Below are 22,694 nucleotides of genomic sequence, written 5' to 3'. Positions count from 1 at the left end.
GTCCTAGCTAAGCCTTGCCTATCATTCGTCTTTGTAAGTTTTTAGTAACTTTGTGTATTGAATTTGAAAGGAAAATGCGTGTTTTGTTTTTGACGAACTTTTTCATGAAGCTAAACTGTTGAAGCTACTCACATGTGGAAAAATACGAGTGTACAACGTTTTAAATGTATTCATTTGGTATATTTCAGTTACCACGATTTGAGAGATCAACAAATTGAAGAATTTACACCTTGCGTTTGGAGTGCTTGTTTTTGGGTTTGCTGGAATAGCGTCACTGACACACGCAGCATCAAACAGGGGAAGGGGTAAGCGCTGCCGCGCCAAGCTAATTCTGGCTGCATTTTCGACACATGAAAAATAAGAATACGCACTACTGTATGACGGAAAATTTTAGTGGTTTTGTAACCGCGACGTTTTCATAGCATGGTAATCCGTGAAGGTAACTGGCACATGCCTACAAACGACCCACCCCCCCTTAAAAATTTTTCTCCTCGGATCTACACGATTCACGTAGGTCATCCTTTTTGACTTCAAAACGGCGAATTTCGCCGAAAGGTGAGAGATTTTCATGCCTGTGATACATTTTCTCAAGTTAAAGCGCCATGCAGAAATTGATAGGATTAATTGCATATTATTTTGAAAATTGATCGGATCCACCGTATTTTTAAACGAGTGACTTCTGGTCTTCCCGATTATACCTAGTTCAATAATAAACTCTCCTGTTTGTTTCGGGTGTGACGCATTGAAGCAATTCTGGGACCCGTCTGAATTGCAGGTGCTCTACAACTGGTGTGCACTCGCTGCCTGATTTTAACGGCCGCATTTCACTGAGTTGACGCGGCGGCAACATTGCTGTAGCGCAGGCGCACCTGGTGTATTCCAGCCTTAAGTGCATTTTTAACCCTATTTTGAACAACATTTTGGGAAAAAAACGATTTTTGTCTGATGATGCATATTTTTTTTTCTTTTTATGAGTTTACAGTAGGGCTGAACGATATTGGAAAAAAACTTACATTTACCCCTATCCCACTGGCCAAAAAAACCCATGTCAACCCACTAACAATCGGCTTTTGGTGGCAGTGGGAAAGGTGCAGCGACCCGAATCGACCCGTGTCAATCAACCCGCAAAGCAAACCGCGTTAAAATCACCTCGGCTCTGATCGTCATGCAGTGTGAAAGCAAAACCCCAGGTCAACAGTCAACACCCAAATCTACGTGGTGACGTAGGCTTTTACGTGATGCGTCATAACAATTTCGACCATTTTGAGGGCAGTAAAAAGCATGAAAAAAAGAGAACACAAACGGAAAGGAGGCTTTCATGATGCTCTGCATTGTTTACTTCCTTGAATTGAATGAATTCGGTCGCACTTGTGTCAACGCGCCTCTTAGCGTGGTGACGTCACGTAAACTTACGCACGGCTTAGGAGGGGTGGGGGGTTAGACGGGTGAAAGAAAAAGAAGACACGGCTTTTTTTTGTCAATGGGAAAGGTGCCAAATGCCAATTATTAGTGGGTTGCATCGGCTAGGAAAAAACGCACGTTGACCCACTAGTTTCAGTGGGAAAGGGGCAATTGCGACTTTTTGGGGGTTTGCGATATATATTGCAATATTAAAACCAGAAGAATTTTCACCAGATGACATGAATAGCTCTGTTTGGAAAGACTTTGGTATGCCCCTTGTTTTTCTCATTTATCTGTGTATTCTTATTTTTTTCATACCATACCATACCATACCATACCATACCATACCATACCATACCATACCATACCATACCATACCATACCATACCATACCATACCATACCATACCATACCATACCATACCATAACCATAACCATAACCATAACCATAACCATCATCTTCCGCTTGCTCTGAGGTCGGGTGGCTGGGGCAGCAGTTTTAGCAGGGAAGCCCAGACTTCCCTCTCCCCAGCCACTTCAAGCAGCTCCTCCGGCGGGATCCCAAGGCGTTCCCAGGCCAGCCGAGAGGCATAGTCTCTCCAACGTGTCCTGGGTCTTCCCCGGGGCCTCCCGCCGGTTGGACATGGCCGGAATACCTCTCTAGGGAGGCGTCCAGGGGGCATCCTAACCAGATGCCTGAGCCACCTCAGCTGGCTCCTCTCAACGCGGAGGAGTAGCGGCTCGACGCCGAGTCCCTCGTGGATGACCGAGCTTCTCACCCTATCTTTAAGGGAGAGCCCGAACACTAAGCGGAGAACTCATTTCGGCTGCTTGTATCCGGGTTCTTGTTCTTTCGGTCACGAACCCACAGCTCGTGACCATAGGTGAGGGTAGGAACATAGATTGACTGGTAAATTGAGAGCTTCGCCTTTCGGCTCTTTTCCTTCTTCACCACTACGGACTGGTGCAGCGTCCGCATTACTGCAGACGCTGCACCGATCCGCCTGTCAATCTCCCGCTCCCTCCTACCCTCACTCGTGAACAAGACCCCAAGATACTTGAACTCCTCCACTTGGGGCAGGATCTCATCCCCGATCCGGACAATGTTTGGTGTGTCTTCCAGGTGGCTTGTGGCAAACTTTAAACGCGACTTTTTATGGATATCTTTGAGAAATGGCTTTCTTCTTGCCACTCTTCCATAAAGGCCAGATTTGTGCAGTGTACGACTGATTGTTGTCCTATGGACAGACTCTCCCACCTCAGCTGTAGATCTCTGCAGTTCATCCAGCGTGATCATGGGCCTCTTGGCTGCATCTCTGATCAGTTTTCTCATTGTTTGAGAAGAAAGTTTGGAAGGACGGCCAGGTCTTGGTAGATTTGCAGTGGTCTGATGCTCCTTCCATTTCAATATGATGGCTTGCACAGTGCTCCTTGAGATGTTTAAAGCTTGGGAAATCTTTTTGTATCAAAATCCGGCTTTAAACTTCTCCACAACAGTATCTCGGACCTGCCTGGTGTGTTCCTTGGTTTTCATAATGCTCTCTGCACTTTAAACAGAACCCTGAGACTATCACAGAGCAGGTGCATTTATACGGAGACTTGATTACACACAGGCGGATTCTATTTATCATCATCGGTCATTTAGGACAACATTGGATCATTCAGAGATCCTCACTGAACTTCTGGAGTGAGTTTGCTGCACTGAAAGTAAAGGGGCCGAATAATATTGCATGCCCCACTTTTCAGTTTTTTATTTGTTAAAAAAGTTTAAATTATCCAATTAATGTTGTTCCACTTCACGATTGTGTCCCACTTGTTGTTGATTCTTGACAAAAAAATTAAATTTCATATCTTTATGTTTGAAGCCTGAAATGTGGCGAAAGGTTGCAAGATTCAAGGGGGCTGAATACTTTTGCAAGGCACTGTACATACATACATACATACATACATACATATGTATGTATGTATGTATGTATATATATATATATATATATATATATACATAAACTTTTTTTTTTTTTTTAATTATACTTTGGGGGGGGGGGAAAGTGAAAAAAACATGTCTTATATGTACCTCTTTCCATTGCTAAATCTGAATAAATATACTAAATACACACACAAAAACATATATATAGATTTTTTTTGGTACTTTGGCAGTTTTTCACTTATTGCGGCAGGTTCTGGTCACCATTAACCATAAAACAAGGGATCACTGCAGTGTATTTCCAAAAGGGTTACATTTTCACCTGGCTCAGCTAAATTGACTAAAAGTTGAAAAACAACATGAAAAACAGTAATTACCAACAATTATTCTGGATTTATTGGACTCAAAAGTAGAAGTCATCAAGTTATGGTGAAAAATAGGGGTAATTTGCCGTTTGTCGTTGATTACTAGCTTTTGTAGTGCAGTTCCAGACATTAATTAAAGTTCTCCTGGATTACCTAAGGACTTACTCGGGAAGAAGTTAGTACTGTAATGTTAGCTTAGCAGTTAGAATGGTTTCTGTCTTTTCCTATTCTTGCTTCCTGGTGTGTCAAATGATTAGTTCCTTGTCCTGCTATAGTGATAATTATACTTGTTAGAAATCACCACCATTAACACAATGATTTGTGACTTTGAGGAGCAGCTCCGGAATGAGAAAGGACAGAATTTAGTTGCACTATTTAGACAGCCAGAGTTCATAACTGGAGGTCAAGTTAGCTCAGCGCCTGATAATTTACAGGTAGTTCACATGCAGACGGAAAAGCGGGGACGATAGATGGCTGACCGCAGAACGTGGATATACCGTTTTTTAAAATTAGCTGTTTAAAATAAAAAACTCCAAATGCCTGTGAGCCTGTGCAGCTGCAGCATGTTGACTTTATCAGTGAGGGTCTCCAGATAAGGTGAGGCGGCGTGACATAAAGCTGTTTGCAGACGTCTCGCACACGTACAGTTTGTGAGGGTGAGACGGAAGTGACTTACTGTCTGACTTTTTTTGTCACTGATAAATGCGTAACGAGGTAGAAGGTCGAGCTTTTCAGTTGAATACTTTGCTTTAGTGTCACAAAAAGATCAAATCGCAGGGAAATAAAAAGTGCAATAGCAGCTAAAGCAGGCGGCCGGTGGAGCTGAGAGAACAATGCAGCTTGTGATCCTTCTATGAAACTCAACCTTTTGGTGTCATTAAGCATCTGTCTGGTCCATCACAGAGGATTTGTTGGCACTGACATTACTTGCTGAGCAGAGTGCTTCTCCATCCCTTGTACAACTCAGTTTTTCCCCCCAAGCACAAATAAAGCAGCCCTTTAGGGTCTCCTTTTCTTTGTTCTCAGAGATCAGAGGGGGAGACTAAACTCTTGGAGAAATGATTGTCTGGCTGTAAAAAGCAAAATAATATCAGTGGACCTCCTAAATTTTTATCCTTTCAAAAAATTGTGTCGCTAACTTGGTGGAATGCGTTTGGGGAAGACTTTTTTCATTTCCAGCATGACTCAAAGAAAGCCCCACAAAAATATAGTTGTATAATTTTACATTACCTCGGGTATAAAACTGATTGTTAATTAATTGCATCTTAAAGTTGGCAGTCTGAAAACCACAAACGACTAAAAAAATGTTCTTACTCAGCTTATAGTGTGTGCTGGGTGTACTTGAGATGACCAACACAGTAAACGACACACAATCAAACAAACTTATAATAATGATTCTTCTCCTCCAAAGCAGCAGATGTCTTAGTACCAGAATTGACCAGTGAGAGGCAGCTTGGTGCTACAGTGCATCACAACTGCTGTTAAGAACAGTAGAACAAGAGGGAGTAGAAGCAGCAGAAAAAAGCTCATTCTTCAGTTTGTTTGCTGATTGGCTGTTCTTTCAGTTCACATCACAATTACTCATCTAGTATAGACTAAACACAAGGAGATGTGGGTTCTTGAATACTGAAGAGATTTTACATTTACGAAAGTGGACTCAATTTACTGCATGTGCATGTACTTGCTTTGTGCATTTTTTCCCCATCAAATAATGTCATGGGAATTTAAAGGAAAACCAGGCTAAACTTGGTCTGCCAGTTGAGATGTACTGTACATACAGTATCACCTAAACAGTGGTACCTTGACTGACGAGAGCACTAACTTAAAGGGGAACTCCGGATTTTTTGACATCAGGCTTAATCATCGAGTTAGGGGGGGTTAATTAGTCAGTGGAGTAGATTTCAAAATATTACGTAGCGTTTGTTAGTCTTTTATTATTTTTCAGGGCTCCGGAGTGGCTATGCTAATGCAAGTCAATGTGCCCAATTAGCATGCTAATAAAAAGCGATATTCACAGATCTAACACAGTCAAATAAACTGAAAACGCAGCTCAATGTACAAAAATCCCCTGCAGCCAAAAAAAATGTCGCACCAAACTGCCGTAATTTATTCAATTCTGCGGGACTATTGTTTCATATGCGTAATGACACTCCACTAGAGAGCAGTGCTACGGCCACTTGTCTTCACGTCAGTCTGCACGAAAGGACGTCAGCATGGTGAAATGTGCTTTTTAGAACTTGTGGAAACATACAGAAGAAATGGACAAAAGGAAGTGTCCACCGCTTCCCTGTGAAGAACGAGGAACTATATAAACTTTGGTTACTCTCTGCTGGATATGACATTCACACACCGGTGGAAAAAGGACTAAAATGGCGAATTTGCAGCAAGCATTTCGCAACAATCGACATCAGGAAAACATTTTGTGGCTATTCTCTCCTGAAATCAAATGCTGTGCCTTCGACTGCCCAAACAGCTTCAAGATCTTCTGATAAACAGGTAAAAAAAAAAAAAATCATGTATGGAAATATATCGCATATACACTTCTACTAGGTGTTGGTGTACATGCACGCCAAAAGCGAGCTACTTGTAACAAACATCGGACATATTTATGGTTCGTGTTTTTAAATAGGAAACAACGATCAACTTTCATATAACCATCCCAAATGCAGTAAATTATTCCAATTTGGCTTGGGTTCGGTTTACAAATGGTTCGTAATTGGTTTATGTTGTGCCGTTCGTAACTTCGTAGGGTGATCTTTTCCTCTGTCATGTCCTCGCGCGTCCCGAGAGGTTTTCTAAATTCATGTAGATGCTGCTGCTTTTTCTGTCTGCGTTCTACTTTCATTTTTATAAAACTCGAACATACGCAAATGTGTTGAACATAACTTCAAGTATTATTTCTTGAATTACAAGTGGCCCCTTTGAACACTTGATTTAAAAACTTGAAGTTGCGTAATTTGCGGACTATAATCCGCTATGTTTTCCCCTCATTTTAAACCCTGCTGCTTATAGTCCAGTGTTGCTTATTTGTTGGGTGAATTGAAAATGTGTCCAAGCTAGACTTCTGTAACCTATATACTTGCGCTCTATCACATGAGGATTTTGGCACATTCTTTTTGAATCATCCTATATTATAGTATAATTAGTGTATAAATATTATAATTTAAGTTATTCGAGGCCGGGTCGAGTTTCCCCTTTTTTTTGGAAATCTAAATATTGTCACCCTACCTATAGTAAGTAGTTTTCTTCGTCCCATTCCCATTCAGGCATTTATTTAAAATTTTGTCGTTTGCGTAAAAGCAGAACTGTATTTGTAAATATTAATGTAAATGCCTGAAATGACATGAAAAAAAAACAAAGCGAGCAGTTCTCTCTTTTGTATGATAGGCCTTACTAAGCCAAGCATTTGTTCATACTTTCTTTTGTGATAATGAAATATAGGTAAGATCCACTGTACCACAGTCCACGCCAGTGAAGGATACCACATCAACATCAGCCCAGCCGAGGACAATTCAACAATCATCACCAGTAAGTGATCATCTAGTAATAATTGCCACACAATATTAGGGTTGGGAACCTCTGGGTGCCTCACGATACGATACGATTTGCGATACAAGACTTATGATAAAGATGATCTCACAAACAATACAACAATTATCGATAAATCGGTCAGGAAATGCTTCTAGGATATTCAACAAAAAAATACATAAACAGAAACTGATTGGACCTCTACTAGAGATCCAATTAGTTCGAAGAGGGAGGGATGGCAGTGGATAGTTATTCGCTGCCAGCCAACTTTCCACTTCAAATGGATTGGACGTACAGTGGGGAGAACAATTATTTGATAAACCCATTTGCAGTGTATCAAATACTTGTTCTCCCCACTGTATATGGCTCTCAATGAGCTCGATTTGGGGCATTTCACATCATTTCCAGTTTATTTTCGATAACTTCCTTTAAACGGGTCACTTCCTGTTGATTTAGGCTTACTGACCACTCAAAAATGTCCCCAAACAGTTAGGAAGCAACTCCAATGCAACAGGAAGTAACCTGTAAAATGCCCTAAAATGAACAAGAAATGACCTGTAAATGACATGCTCTGGTTTCAGTGCCATTGACTGTGCTCAATGTCCAGTCCACTCAAAATGAATTGCATGTCTAGCGCCGTCAATGGCAGCCATTGAGCAAACATAGACACTCATCTAATAAAAGATTTTCTTTATTTTATATTTCTAAACAGTGACACCTTTTGAACACTGGCCGGGGCAAAGGTGGATCAGTTGATACAAATCCCTGTTGTTTCCAGAGAAGGGTCATCTAACTCTAATCAGAATATTTTTTTGAGCATTGAGGTCCTCATTTGGCATTCGCATTCACACTAGCAAGCATCTTAAATATGTATTTGCAAATGCAGGGCTACCTTGGCTTTGTCAGAAAATCAAGCAGACGACATTTTTACATATTCCTGTATGTGAATTGAGGTGCAAAGTTACGACACCACCTCTCATTTACTCTCTACTTACTTACTTCCTCTATTTTACGCTACAAATCTCTATAGCTTTATGTCCTGATAATTATGTTTTAGTGTTTGTTAACTGCTCAGTATGGTTGTCTAATGTGATTGAATTGTGCGCTTTTTAACAAAATTAGGAAGATAGAAAAAAACAGCTCAAAGTCCCAACACAGCTGAAGGTTGATCTCCTCTCCATCTCAGTCACATGGGTGGACTTCAATCAGGATCATTTCCACCAGCTCTTGGCCACAGAATTCCTCAGGGCACTGACGTACGTAAGTAGGAAACTGCAGCTAAGGGAGTCCTGCATTTGCAAATATTCAAATGCTATTCGCAACTATAAAGAGTGCCCCCTCCCCCTTCACACTCAGGCAGCGACTCTGCTTGATTGCTTGTTTGAGTGGTCTGTTGTTTGACAAAGCCAAGGTAGTCCTGCATTTGCAAACATTCAGATGTTAATTGTACCTATCCACCTGAGTTTGGTATAGTGGTCATCTAATGACTTTCTAGTCTTTCTTTATAGCCAAAAACACAATCCCCCTGCACTTCTAGTGTTTTAAATATACAGTATATCACTTTTTGGTGGGAGTATATCGATAACCTTTTGGGCTACAGACTATCGCAATATATCATCTTTTCTATATATTGTCACACCTCTAGACATGCATCCTGTTTGTTTAGCCTCTTTAACTATGAGAGATAGATTGACATTCCGAAACACTGAAGGACTAGACCATTTACACACTACTACACTATTTACAACACTAATAGCTCACTTGATTTCTGATTGAATTAGAAGCAATTTTCCAAACATTTATTTTATTGCAGTAGAAAATGTTATCCTCTGCCATTGACATCCCTAGTCCATTACACATACATAATATAAATGCAATTTTAGTTTTTGTTTAAAACAAAAGTACACAATGATGATCGACAGGAGCAAATTTTTGACTAAGTTGTTGCCTCATCAGGACACCAGATCAATTAAATCTTTTTGGTCTCCTGTATTTTTTGGCTGAACATGAAAATACTGCATTATTTATTTTTTTCTGATACTTGGGTTTGCCTTACTCTGTGGTGCGGTTGTGTCTATAACAATGGCGTATATCATGACATCTCACAAGCTAATTTTTATTGTGATCTGTAGGTGACCTGGAGGTATACCACAGTGCGATGCTGAAGTACACCCAAAAGAGGCTCCACTTTGTCTATAACTCCATGAAGGCAAGGACACTTATGTCTGTTATGGACCACAATGAAAATGTCGGGCGCCAGCAACAGAGGAACGCTGATGGTAGGCTTACTCATACGTCATGAACCAAATTGAAATCTGTCAACATTTGTCCCATTACAATTGCACTCTACCTTTCTTATCGTGTACATATCTCTATCAAATTTACTCTATTAGGCACTTTGAAATACAGCTCGGAGTTTCCAAAGCAAACAAAAAGATGGGTTGCCCGGAGCTGTTACGAGCCAACAACGCAGACATTCAGAGAGAATTTGGTGGAAGCGTGTCCTGGAAAGACTGCAGGATTCATCATTAAAGTTTGCTGAGCCAGACTTCTATTTCAAGCCTCCAACTACTATTCCACCGAACATTGTAAACATCGAAAGGCCTGAAAGAAGAAAGAAACACAAAGAACAAAAGAAAAACAAAAAGTTATTTTACAACATGTCAGTCGCTTTAAAAAATAAGTCGGCAGACATTTTCCTTTTTTTTTTAATAGATATTTTACAATGTACATATTTTTGAATGAACGACAATAAAAAAAACACACACATATTGTATAATTTGTGAAATGTGAAGGTTTAAAAGATAAAAAGTTTCTGGGTATGGAGGAAATGGTATGAAAAGGTATGTAGGTAAGTCGTACTTAGAAAAATTGCATAGCATCTTCAGCTTCCCTAAAACCATTGTAGTTCTCACTGACAGAAGGGTACTTCTCACGGATGCAGGAGACGACACACGATGGAAGAACACGTCGCTGGCCTCTTCCCAGATGTTCACCTTTCAACGCCCACTCAAGAACAACCCTATACGCTACCAATCAGAGTTGCCTAAAACAAAACCATAATAGAGGGTGATTCAACAAGAAAGTTCCAAAATCATCATGTTGTAGATCAACAGTATATAATAAAAAGTTACAGAACTCTAGATTATTTAGCAATATACATTTTAAATATACCCAACAAATAAGCAGCACTTGACTACAAGCAGCAGGATTCAAAATGAGGGGAAAAAGAAGCGACTTATAGTCCGCAAGTTACGTAACTTCAAGTGCTCAAAGGTGCCCATCACCGGCACTTGTAATACATGAAATGATACTTGAAGTTATGTTCAACACATTTGCCTATGTCAGGGTTTTCTAATGTTTTTCATTTTTGACATATCCCGTGATGATTTAGGCACATTCTCGTAAATAATTGCCATACAGGTACTGCTTTTGGTAATGACATCATGCTTTTACGCTCACAATGCATTACAGTTGAGATGATATAGCTGCTTACATGAAGTAGAATGAAGCTTAGAGTATACCATAGGAAGTTTTATTATGAGACCATTACGAATATTCGTCCAGCGGCAAAATAAGGCATGCAATTCACTTACCTTGTTGACAGCTGTCCATTTGGGCCTGCTGGCCTTGTTTTTTTCTTTCAGTTGATCTTGTCAACGAAGAAAAAAGTTTTCTAAAACACCTTTGTTGATTAGTGGTAAAAAGTCTTCGTGGTCACTTATGCATCGAAATGCTTTTTCATCGTCACTATGCAGCGATATATTGAGTTCATGAAAACTCGTGTCGGGAAGTTGCGTCGTTGCTACAAAAAAAAACAAACAAAAAAAACAAAAAAAAAAACTGCGGTGAAAAGACCAACGTGATATCCCTCCGCCCTGAGTGCCCGGCGCTTGTTCTCTGCAAAGCAACTGAATTACTAATGTTGCTCTTCATACTGCAGTTATAGACATGCAATGGTAAGTTTTAATAACTTTATCCTGAAAACATAGCCAACACTACTGATTGCATGCGTCATCGGTGATTCTCCTGCGTGCATATGTTTTTTTTATTGGTATGCTAATTGGGCTCATAGACTTGCATTAGCATAGCCACTCCGGTGCCCTGAAAAATAACAAAAGACTAACAAACGCTACGTAATATTTTGAAATCTACTCCACTGACTAATTAACCCCCCCCTAACTCGATGATTAAGCCTGATGTCAAAAAATCCGGAGTTCCCCTTTAAGGGTTTTCCGAGCATTTATAGTGTGGGTTAATTTCCAAATGGTTTTCTAGGCCACTCACCTGTGGCCAGAAAATGGCATTCTTCTTGATTTATAGCAAGCATCAGACTTCAATGAGTCACGCTTCTAAGCAGTAGCACACACATTGGTACTTACACATGGTGGATGGGCTACAAATTATTACGGGAAAACCGGCCTACCTTGAAATTACACAAGCCTGGTTCACAAGTAGGAGATTATGATGACCCATAGACAGCTGACCATTGCACTACTCACCAGCTGGAACTCGGAGCGCCTTGCGTAAGCCTGCTGGATACTGGCATCGGACCACAGCGCGCTCAGTGCCATCACGTACAGCTGGAACTCACTGGGCTCAACACCCACGGCGCCTGCCCGTCCCTCCCACGACATCACCAGCATGCCTTGCTTCTCATTCTCGCAGCTCTGCCAGCTGATGCCAAGCTTGTCACGGGCATCCACCAGCACGCGCATGCCCTGCGGGAACACAGTAGTCACACAAACAGGACTGTGACATTGGCATAGTGCATAGTGAAATAACAAAAAGAGGGTAGAACAGCCAAAAACTCGCTACTACTATAAGCATTCAAGTTTATACAACTTGAAGTTGTAAATTATGAATAAAAATATACAGTCAAAACTTGCCACTTGCCTAATAATTGTCCATAGAGTATTATTACCATTCCTGACTAAAATCCAGTGGTGCCTTGATATACGGGTTATCCAATCATGGACTTCATAATGATATTAACGGGTCACACCCGTCATACACTGCGCCTCGCCTTCAAGTAGGTGGCCTGGCCACGTCAATGATTATTCTCAAACACACGCACGCAGCAATCTAACGCCGGATTTAGGTTGAAAAAGTACAAAAGCTGGAACCATATACAAACAGGAAGGCTTGTCTGAGAAGTGATTTGTTCGAGGATTCAAGGTAATTATTATATTTTTCGTACCATGCATGCATTTTGAAATGTTGTGGAAAAAAAACAATGCGAGAAATTAGCCGCTACGATATTGGAATGGTCCCTTTTTTTTTTTTTTTTTTTTTTTTTTTTTTTTTTTTTAAACATTGACATCTTTTTAAAACAATATCTCGATTATTGGCATGAGCATATGGATAACCTTTTGGGATGCAAAGTATCACGATATATCACAATTTCAATATTTTGTCACACCTCCAGTTCATACATATAGAAAATTTAGCCTCTTCAGTGAATGTTTTTTTGAATGTGGTCGTAGGTCACTGGTGTAATTAGACAGGAAGAACATACAATCTCCACACAGAATTGCAACACACCACTTGCTGCCATGTTTGCACCGTGTGAGTTAAACAACAGCATGTTCACTTTAAGGGTGTTCAAAGTCATACTGTAAAGTTTAATTCAACTTTAGTCACAGAGATGAAATGGAGCCATTTTAAAGTGACTTCTGCAATCGTGTACAGTCAATGTTTTTTCTGCTTAATGAATGATGACCAAGAGAAGATTCATCGGGAAATAGAGTCCGATTTATCACCGAGATGTGGTTTGCTGGAATTCCTGTGTGTGTATTGGCAATCTGACTGCATTGGCCCTTGATGACCTCAGTGACTAAGTAGTGTGTTCAGGACCGACAAAAAAACTAAACAAACATAGACGCCCCGCAGCTGAACTGGTGTTTACCACAAAGACAGCCATGTGTAACACTTTGTATGACACACAGCACGCAGTAACACAGACACATTAAAAAGATTTATATAAATCATAGTTACAGTATGTATATATGAGTCACATCCCTTTACTTTTTTTTCTATTAATTTTTATTTCCCTGTTATGTATTTTTACTGTTTGACAAAAAAATGCTTGATGGTTTCTAAAACTCCTGGCGCTAAAACATCACAATACATAGCTGATTCCAGTTATTTGGAATCTAAAGTCACAGAACAGATCTGGCTTGCATGAATGTTGCTTATTTTATTGGATGTTTTACATGGCAGGAGGAAGAGCAGCTTGTCAGCCTCACTGTGCTATTTTCTACTTTTTATGAGTCGTTTTTTTGTTTTAATTACCCCCTTTGCAGAGACAGGGCCTGTATTAGGTTTGGATGTGACTCTGTTTTCTATCTCTGACAGCAAAGAGGTATTCCACAGATTCATAGTCTCCCTTTAGGAACAGATAAGCTTCTAAAAATCGTCTCAGGCATCAGGTTCTTTCTTGCCAAATATAGTTTTATTTATTTATTTTTTAAAGAAAAATCAATCAATCAATTTCACACAATTTGTAGAATTCTTTCTAATTAGTTGCTCTTCTCTGTTATAAACATCCAGTTGTTTGTTTCACTAGCGTAGTAGGTCACCAAATTTGGGGTCTGGAAATAGTAGCCTGGATGGATGTCGGAAAGGATACTGCAGCTTTTGACCAGAATTAAAAGCGAAAAAATTGATTTTGAGTCTAGTCAGATAGGTTTTGGAGCTTGACATTGAGCCACCAAGAGAAAAGCTAATGTATAATCTACTGCCAGTCCTCAAAAGAAAACATCAAATTTAACATCCTCATGTTCTAAACAAGTAGTCCAGTTCAGTTGAGGTCATAATCTAATGGTAAACTCTGATCTAGCTTCTAACCCATTTAAGAGAATTCGTTACAGAAAACGACAACAACATTAGAAAAAACAATCCTGATCCCTTTAAACCACCGTAGATTTCACTTGAGGCATTCCAAAATCAATGTGTTTATGGCAGGTTGTAACGCTCTAATTGATACAGGCTGAAATAAACTTCGTGTGGGACCAGTAGGATTATGTAATGTTTGTTGTCAGTTTGTCCATTCACAGATGCACATGGTATAGAGTACAGTAAATGTCTGAAGAAAACTGCCGGCATCACTGACATTGTACAGGGGAACTTAGGTACTATGAGAATGCATTTTGAAAGTCAGAATATTTGTCTGGATGGATGGATGAAATTATGACTGGTAATTTAAGATGACTATGATTGGTAATTTAAGATGACTATGTTTACTTTTCTCCTTTGAATTTAGTCCAATCAAAAATCTGTGCTAGGAAAGTCATCTTTACACTAATGGATAAACCCATGATGATGAGATCTCGGACAGTAACAATTAATTTCAAAACCAAGTCGCCAATCAGTGTGTCGTTGGTGTTAAACACACTCGTTGTACTGCTCACCTCTTATACAACAACTTTGTAGCCATAAATTCTCTGTCATGCATTCATATTTGGTACCTAACACACAATACAGCGAACATGTAAAAAGCTATAAAAAAAAAAAAAAGACAAGCATAAAGGGCTACAATATGGCTTGTCTGTTCCCATTTCTATTTTCATTATCACTTGCAAGTGTTTGAGTATTTATCAATAAACATAGAAAGTGTTTACCTCTGCCCTATACAGTACTGAATCACTGCAGCTGAAATTCCAAATGACATATGCCAAAAATTATATTATTCAGGCACCCTTCAACATTTGGTGGTTTTAAAACTCATAATACAAAAGGTTCCTCGTTTTAAGACAGTCGTGCCATACATTTTTTTTTTTTAAGGTTCTAAAGTACCTACTGCTTTTTCATTAGAGGATTGCATATTGTTGTTATGGCCTTAAAGTACTTATAATAACTATGAATATTTGTATGAAAACTTGACTACTGTATAAATGTACTGCAGAAGATGTCCCTTTACAACATGTGTCAATTCTGTTACGACCGATGAACTGACCTGTATCATGAACTAAGGACAGGACCTCCTGAACTGAAATGATCAAAACTACATAATGGAAACTGGGCTCCCTTCATACTTATTTCACAATTGGACACACAGTATTGCAGATATTCCTCAAATGTCTCTTTCTACTGATTTAAAAGGGACTGTACAGATGAATAATAGCAAGAGATGGCAGTGGAGCATTGTATTGGTTTGCTGGTCAAACTGGAGCCTCTTATTATCATGGTGGGGGCTGAGCGGATGTTCTCATCCCTCAGGAATAGTCTGGTATTGTTAGCTGATGAAGGAGGCCTGGCTACAGCAGCAAACAAAGGGACGTTTACACATATAGACAGACACACACACAAGGGTAAAAATATGTACCATGTCAACAAACGTCAGCATGGTGGGAACTGGAAAGATAAAGTCTTGTTAGTTTGTGACAATTATTCTAATTAACTTTGGGAATTAGTTTATCAGGCTCTTCTTAAATTCACTTTGTTCAAATGTTTTGTTTTTTTTTTGAAACCTAAAATACTTTATAATTTTTGTGTTACACATTGTCTTGAATATAGTAGTTCCCAAACTAGTACAAAGTTCGCCCTGAAGTATAATTTCAATTTCAAATTATCTCTTACCTTCAGTATATTTTCATAAATAGTGTCCCTGAAGTCCAGAAGGGCTTTCTTGTCAAATTCCTGCCCGTTAATGATGCGCATCTGCTTAAGAAAAGTCGACTTTCCGCTCTCTCCGGCCCCGAGCAGCAGGATCTTCACCAGCCGCCTCACGGCTCTCCTCTCTCGGGCTAGCATGGCGTCAATCTCTCGGCTCCTCCGACGAGCCTCCCTCTCCTGCGCGGCGTCCCTGCCCCGGCGGTTCTCCTTGCTGCCGCCAGCGTCTCGGCCTGCGTCGGCCGGCAGCAGGCAGCGGCTCAGGGTGCGAACCACTCCCGACATACTTTCCTTGTTAGGCCTACATTTAATTTCAACAGTCCTTTACTTTGGGAAATGATTTCAACAGTCAGAGCGAGCGGGAAACGTCTGGTCGCGGACCCATAGACAGGACGAACCTTGGTCGGAGCACGCCATGAAAATTAAAATGGAAATGGCGATACACGAAAAGTTTATATGTCCATAAAGTGTTGAGTCAAAAGCACTCTATATCTACCTGGAATTTAAAAAACAAAACAAGGGCGGCTGTGTAAAAAGAACGTTCTAAAATCCAACAACTCGGCGAGAGCGCTTTCAAACTTTCCGAACGCAGCCCAGTAGCCGGCCAGCGGTGGATAATAACTTGGGAGGAAAGGAGCAATGGTGGGACGGCCCATCCGCGGTGGACATGCCCAGACGGAGGTGGAGAGAGGGTTCCCTGTGCACTCCACAAATGCTCACAAGGCTTGCCATACTCCACCATGACACACTTAATTCCAGTATGGGTTGACCGCATAAGGTGTATTTTTTTCCTTCTATGGGTATGATGGATGGACGGACGGACGCAGGGGTGTCACTAGGTCTTAAGAACACGGGGGCTAAGCCCCCAGGAGTTACACAGTGATGCACAGCAGGGGTCCCCAACTGCCGGGCCACGGACCGATGTTCTGCCAAAATCTCCTACATCGGCGAAACGTGTACATTAGTCGAATTTGACACCTAAAGTACTACAGTGCGCTCTAAACTTGTTTTGTTTAGATGCATACAGGCAGAACGTACTAAAAATGCCTTAAGAAAATACTTAAAGACCAAATGTGAAGTAATTTCATAACATGCCAAATAGGGTCACAATTAAAGTAATTAAACATTGTCCAACAAATAAAGCATGAAAAAAAAATTATATGTTGTCAGGGGCGCCGTATAGGGGGGAAAAGTGGTACTGATTCTAAGGGCCCATGGCCTGAGGGGGCCCACAAAGAAAATTAGAGCATTAGGTAATCGTTTGCAAATTTAAATATTAATCATTATAATTTTAAAAGGTTTAAAACGAAGAGTTTCTTTTTCTTGTTTTGTTTTTGGCAAAAAGTAAACATCCAGAGAGCATACCTGTATGTATTGCCAGCAACCCCCCCCGCGTATTTTCATTAATTGGTTTCGTCCGCCCTTCCTTTGATCAGACCGCGCGCAGGCTGAGCAGCGGTGCATTACTGCATTTACGGCTACGCCAGTCAATGACTCTGAGTACTGTGCGTGCGGTAGGCTACATCAAAAATGTTTTCAAAACAGAAATCAGGCTATCAAAACAGGAAAGAAAATAAAGCAAAGCAGGAGAGGGGTAGAAAAGGCCAACAGGATGTGAAAAAGTACTTCACAAAGGAAGGTTGGTGTAAATTGTGTCAGTGTAGTGCTGAAAATTAACCTGTTATTTTAGCTCACGCGACGTCTATTAGAAAGCTCAGAAGCAGGTCCCAGCTCACTCCGTAAGAAATACGGGATTTTCCCGACCTCAGTGAGCGACTTTGACCAATTCAAGAACATGAATTCCAAATAATGACGGCATTTTTTGGTATCATACAGATGTTGAAAGTTGGTGTGGATTTTTTTTTTTTTTAATCTGGTTGAATCCAGTTTGTCAAGAATTTATTGAATTTAGTTTGTCATCAATTAAATTTAGTTAGTTAACAAGGAAGGGACCTGGCTTCGGAGCTGTAGCCTATAGTGGAGATTGTAAGTTTTCAAATGGGGCTAAGCCTACTCCATAATGAAATACTGTAACTGTTTGCTAGCTAGTGTTTGCTCCACTTTTAGCTTACATTTAATTAGTACAGCAGGTTAACCCTTTCGCAAGCTCTCCACACCAAAACAGTTGTCTCTGCCCTCGCCTGTTGTAATAGGCACAAGCACAACTCCTCTTGCTGCGTCTGGCTCAGCAGCTGTCTCCTGACACCCTTTATGAGCCAGCCTCATCTTTACTCCCAACTGAAGGAGGTGAGGAATCAACTTGAACACTGCCACACCACACATAAAATATCAGTGGCTAAGAGACAAATAGTAATAAGTAATAATAATAATTATTATTATTATTAATTAATGATACATAATTAATAATTAAATTAAGATACTAGAATAATATAGAAGATATTGTTATATTTGTCATTTTATGTACACTACAGAGCCAGGACCATCTTCAGTTTTGCCAGGAAGGAGTGTAGGGAGCCAAAAAGACAGTGCTGCTGGCCCTGGCAATGTATGCTGTAGTATTGTTAGAATAAAAGTTTTGTTTTAACTTAAGTCATTCATTGTGGTATTTGAGAATATTTCTAATAAAAATATATTAAGATTGTAAAAGATGGGCTTCAGTACATTTCTTAAAGATGATATCAGTCTACTCATTATTGCTCTATACGCTGTATGTTTACATAAATATATTTTCATCTTAAATTAATGCAGAAAATGCACAAATTAGTGTGTAAAGATTCACCAGAATGCAGGAAGTTACGTAGTTGATACTCTAAATGTGTGTGTGTGTCCCGGCACTGATGGTGGGGCCCAAAGTGATATTTTTTCATGGGGCCCAAAATCCCTGGCAGCGCCCCTGTATGTTGTATATTTGACAAAATAATCGCGTTTCCGAAGTTCGAGCCTGAAAGGGGACGAACCCGGAAGTGATACGTCACACCGAGAACAGCGATGGCAGCGCTCCATACGGCCGCCATAGAAAGCCCTTCAAACAATGATTCAAACAGCGATATAAGCGATAGATCGAGCACAAGGGAGGAGATCCAAGTTTTTGAAGAGTTGTAGGAAGAAGAGGAGGTTGGAATTTTATGTTGGACCTAACATGTATTAGCCAGACGCTAATCAGGATGCAAACAATGTGACTGGACTACCTGACATGGAATGGAGACAAGACCCATTGAGATTACAAGATTGGTAAGATTTAGGCTGTTATTATTTTCATGATTTGAAGATGCAGGCATTTGCACATCATTTTATGTTTTTGTCTATCTGATGACATTGTTTAAAAAAAATAATTCATGTTCATTTTGGCAGATCCGGCAGCTCTCGTGCATATAAAATAATAATATAAAAACGTTGGGGGGAAAGAAGGAGATGTGTCGTTGATGGCTTTCTCCACTTTATTGTGGCAACAATAAGAAAACAAAATAATCGCGGACTGCCGCCATATTTGACCGCAAAGTTTTGCTTCTCGCTCATCTCCCCCTCGCTTCCTACTACTCACAGCGCTCCAGTCCCAGCGTCTCTTAAATGGATCGTGCATAGTGTCTTGTTATGAGCTTTTTGTTGACAAAGGTATCGAACACACGACGTGCTGACAACTTTGTTTCTGTATTAACACATGGAGCTAACTGTACGAACACAACTTGGGGCTCTCGGAAGGGTGTGCGGAGCGATAGATAGAGACTGTAGAAGTGGCGTCTAATGGCATGAGGAAAAGTAGTTTTTTCACACAAGCGACCAGATTACAAAGCACACTTTCAGTGTTGTCCCGAGACTGCATTTCCCATGATTCACTGCGTGAACTGCGCCGCTCGCTGATTCGCTGCGAGCTTGACTCAATGGCTATGCTAAACCAACACGGTAGTTGTCAACTGTCACCTCGTAAAATACAAACTAGAAGGCTATCATGCGATCACCGTAGAAGAAACGCCGAACCGTCCAAAAGCAATGCAATGCTTGAAGCATGAAGGTGGAAATACATAATACAAATACAAATAAATGTGCACAAACTCACCGGCGTTGTGTGCCTCTTACGGCAATGTGACCGTGAATTACCGCGACGCCAACCCGCTTATATGCACATCCACACCCCTTTCCTAATTGACAGTAGATTAACCCTTTCGGACAAGATCGTAGATGACGCACAATTTAAACACGCTTAACCTAGTGAACGCAATAACAACTATGATCGGGGATTGCCACGAGTTAGCTTTCGGCTAACGTCGCTAGCTTCTGCTGTTCATTCCACAACAGTTGGCAGCTCTGCTTTGACAAAGTCATCAGTCATCTATCCGAAAATCACACTTACTTTTTGGCAAATCCTTGATCATAAGCAGACCGGTTGAGGAAGCAGACATCTTCGAAGTCTTTGTAGCAGAGAACACGACTCGATGATGGTGTGAGATTCATTCGCTTAGTGCGAACAAAAGATGTCCATTTACGTGCCCTGCTATCCTTCAGCCACTCATACAACTTTTCTTTAGATTGAGAACAATACATCGCCAAACACCGCCGTGGCAGTGTATGGCGGACTTCCCTCGCAGTTCTCGGTGTGACGTAATTTCCGAAGATTGTCGAAGAAAAGCATTTTCAAGGGCGTTGCTATGGGTTAAACAAAGAATCTGGAAGTGTTACGTTAAAACAAAAATAACGAAAATATGCTTATAATTGTTTAGCCATTAATATTATATAAAAACATGGTTGGCCAATCTTACTTCACATTTGGTTTTTAAATGTAGTTATATCAAATAAGGACGGTTAAAATACGCGACGTGACTAATGTGGTCAACTGCTTCAAAGCTAACACAAAAAAAACTCAATGGTTAAAAGTATGAGAGGGTAATACATGCAAAAAGTATTTTTGAGGCAATGAAAAGGTTCTAAAAAACTAAAGGGCCGTTTAAATGGTGACTCTCAGAGAATACAAAAAATTTCAAATTTGCATTTATATGGGCCCGTCTCCATTCGAAAAATGTCGCAATTCCGCATGAAAACGATGTAGTATTCATGCCAGGCCCTAGGGGGCAGTGCAGATTTACAAGGCGACAGCGAATGATGCACTTTGACCCCACCAAGCTCCTCAACCCGGAAAAAAATATGCCCGCCCACTCGAAGCAATGGCATTTTTCTTTTGTTCAAAAAGGCAAAAAAAATGGAAACATTCAACATATTTAATTTAAAAATAATATTAAAACAGTAAATTAAAGCCGACATTCCGCCATATTTGCTGTTTTTAGTGTTTAGTAGCACGGCTGCGCACGCCCAATGTGACGTGTACGAGTGCTGACGTTATCAGTGCGGTCTCGCGCTGCGGGAGCCTTTGATATGCATGCAGAGCAAGCCCCCTCAAACCACCGCAATCGAATTTGTCCACTTTGGAGGCTGGATTCAGAATTTTTCGTCTTCGCCGACACCATATGCACGCGAGGCCATTCCGCTACTCAGTCATTGCGTCTTTGTGTCGCAGAGTTGCCATGTAAACTGCCCCTTAATAAAAACAAAAATAGTGAGTACTTGTCGCTTCTAACCAATGTGTGCATGTGTGCGGATGCTTGCGCAAGCGCGCTGAGCATTGTGTAGGACATTTCGCCGCGTAGTAAGGAATGGCTGAACACCGGTACCGGTCCGTGGCGCATTTGCTACCTGGCCGCACAGAAATAGTACTTTATTAACGACTGCATTCTGGCCGAATTAACTTTGGCCTGTGCCCAATAACACACCAATATCCCTGTCTACTCTAGATATAATACTACAGGAAAGAATGTCGTCATAGAAATCCATTGATTGGACTGCTAGCAGTACATCTTGTTTTGTGTATCTATGTGCGCTTTCCTTGATAATAACGTATGACGTAGGGCGTGCGTATCACATTTGTTCCCAGAAATAATTAGCCCCCACACTAGAATGACTGAAAAACAGACGTCTATGGACAGATTTTTTTACAGGGAAAAGGCACCTGACGAGCCAGAAGATGAGCCTGCAACCTCAAAGAAAACAAAATCTACGCTACTTCCCAATCACTAAAGACCCACGAACTGCGAAGGAGTGGATTCGTGACCCGTTTGCAAATAAACCGAGTGATTCGAGCGTGTGTGTGCAACAATAGGATCAACTTGTCGCGATCGCAAATGGCGGCAACCTTAAACATACTGTACATTTGACACAAATACTCTACCGAGGTTTTGGATTAAAGTCATTCCGGAATATCCTGACTTCGCTACGAGAGTACTGAAAACCGTGCTACAATTTCCAACATCGCATCTTTATGAAGCGGGCTTCTCTCACTCGCCCATCACACCTAGATGGGACCATCTCGTCTCAACTAAAAAAGCTCAGGCCTCTCACTGACTCAGCGGGTGAGTTAGATTTTCCCTGCACTTAACACGACGTGGCTAAAAACAAATGTTATATATTTGCTGTATTTTTCTGCCGCACATTGCTGGTGTTGTGAGAAATTTTGCATGCGCTTAACGTTAAAAAAGGCTGCGAATGCTGTGATTCCAAAGTAAACACTACAAACTTTCTTTAAAGAATATTAACTTACGTTTGACCATGGACGCACATGTAGAAATGCTCTCCTTAGACACATCCTGCCATGTTAGCTGTACACAACAACTGCACGCCGCTCTCTTCCTTAACGACTTTGCCGTGTCGTTAAGCATTAATTTTTATAAAAGAGGGCTTTTACACCAGAAAAGCTTTGGGAGCAAAATTTTAAAGGGTGCAAAATTTGACAGAACAGCGGTCCGTGAAAAAAAAGACCCCAATCACACCGATCCGTGGTGCAAAAAAGGTTGGGGACCGCTGATGTACAGTGATGTAAGCAGTGTTGTTAATAATGGTGTTAGAGGATAACGGTGTTA

General features: G+C 40.7%; 1 protein-coding gene across 1 annotated transcript in view; it reads right to left on the bottom strand.

Moving 5' to 3' along the window:
* gna12a (guanine nucleotide binding protein (G protein) alpha 12a) overlaps positions 1-16,532 on the bottom strand; it is a 54,017-nt gene extending 37,485 nt beyond the window's left edge. The window contains exons 1-2 of the mRNA XM_057843096.1: positions 15,799-16,532; positions 11,721-11,939 (exon numbers count right to left, since the gene is read on the bottom strand). Of these exons, the coding sequence (XP_057699079.1) occupies positions 11,721-11,939; positions 15,799-16,116 (537 nt within the window). The 5' untranslated portion in view covers positions 16,117-16,532. The remainder of the gene's footprint in view (positions 1-11,720; positions 11,940-15,798) is intronic.
* Positions 16,533-22,694: the final 6,162 nt, after the last annotated feature.

Source organism: Corythoichthys intestinalis, chromosome 8 (assembly GCF_030265065.1).
Source record: "Corythoichthys intestinalis isolate RoL2023-P3 chromosome 8, ASM3026506v1, whole genome shotgun sequence".
Classification (NCBI taxonomy): domain Eukaryota; kingdom Metazoa; phylum Chordata; class Actinopteri; order Syngnathiformes; family Syngnathidae; genus Corythoichthys; species Corythoichthys intestinalis.
The sequence above is the reverse complement of the archived record's forward strand: the minus strand, read 5'-3'. Positions and strand labels throughout refer to the sequence as shown.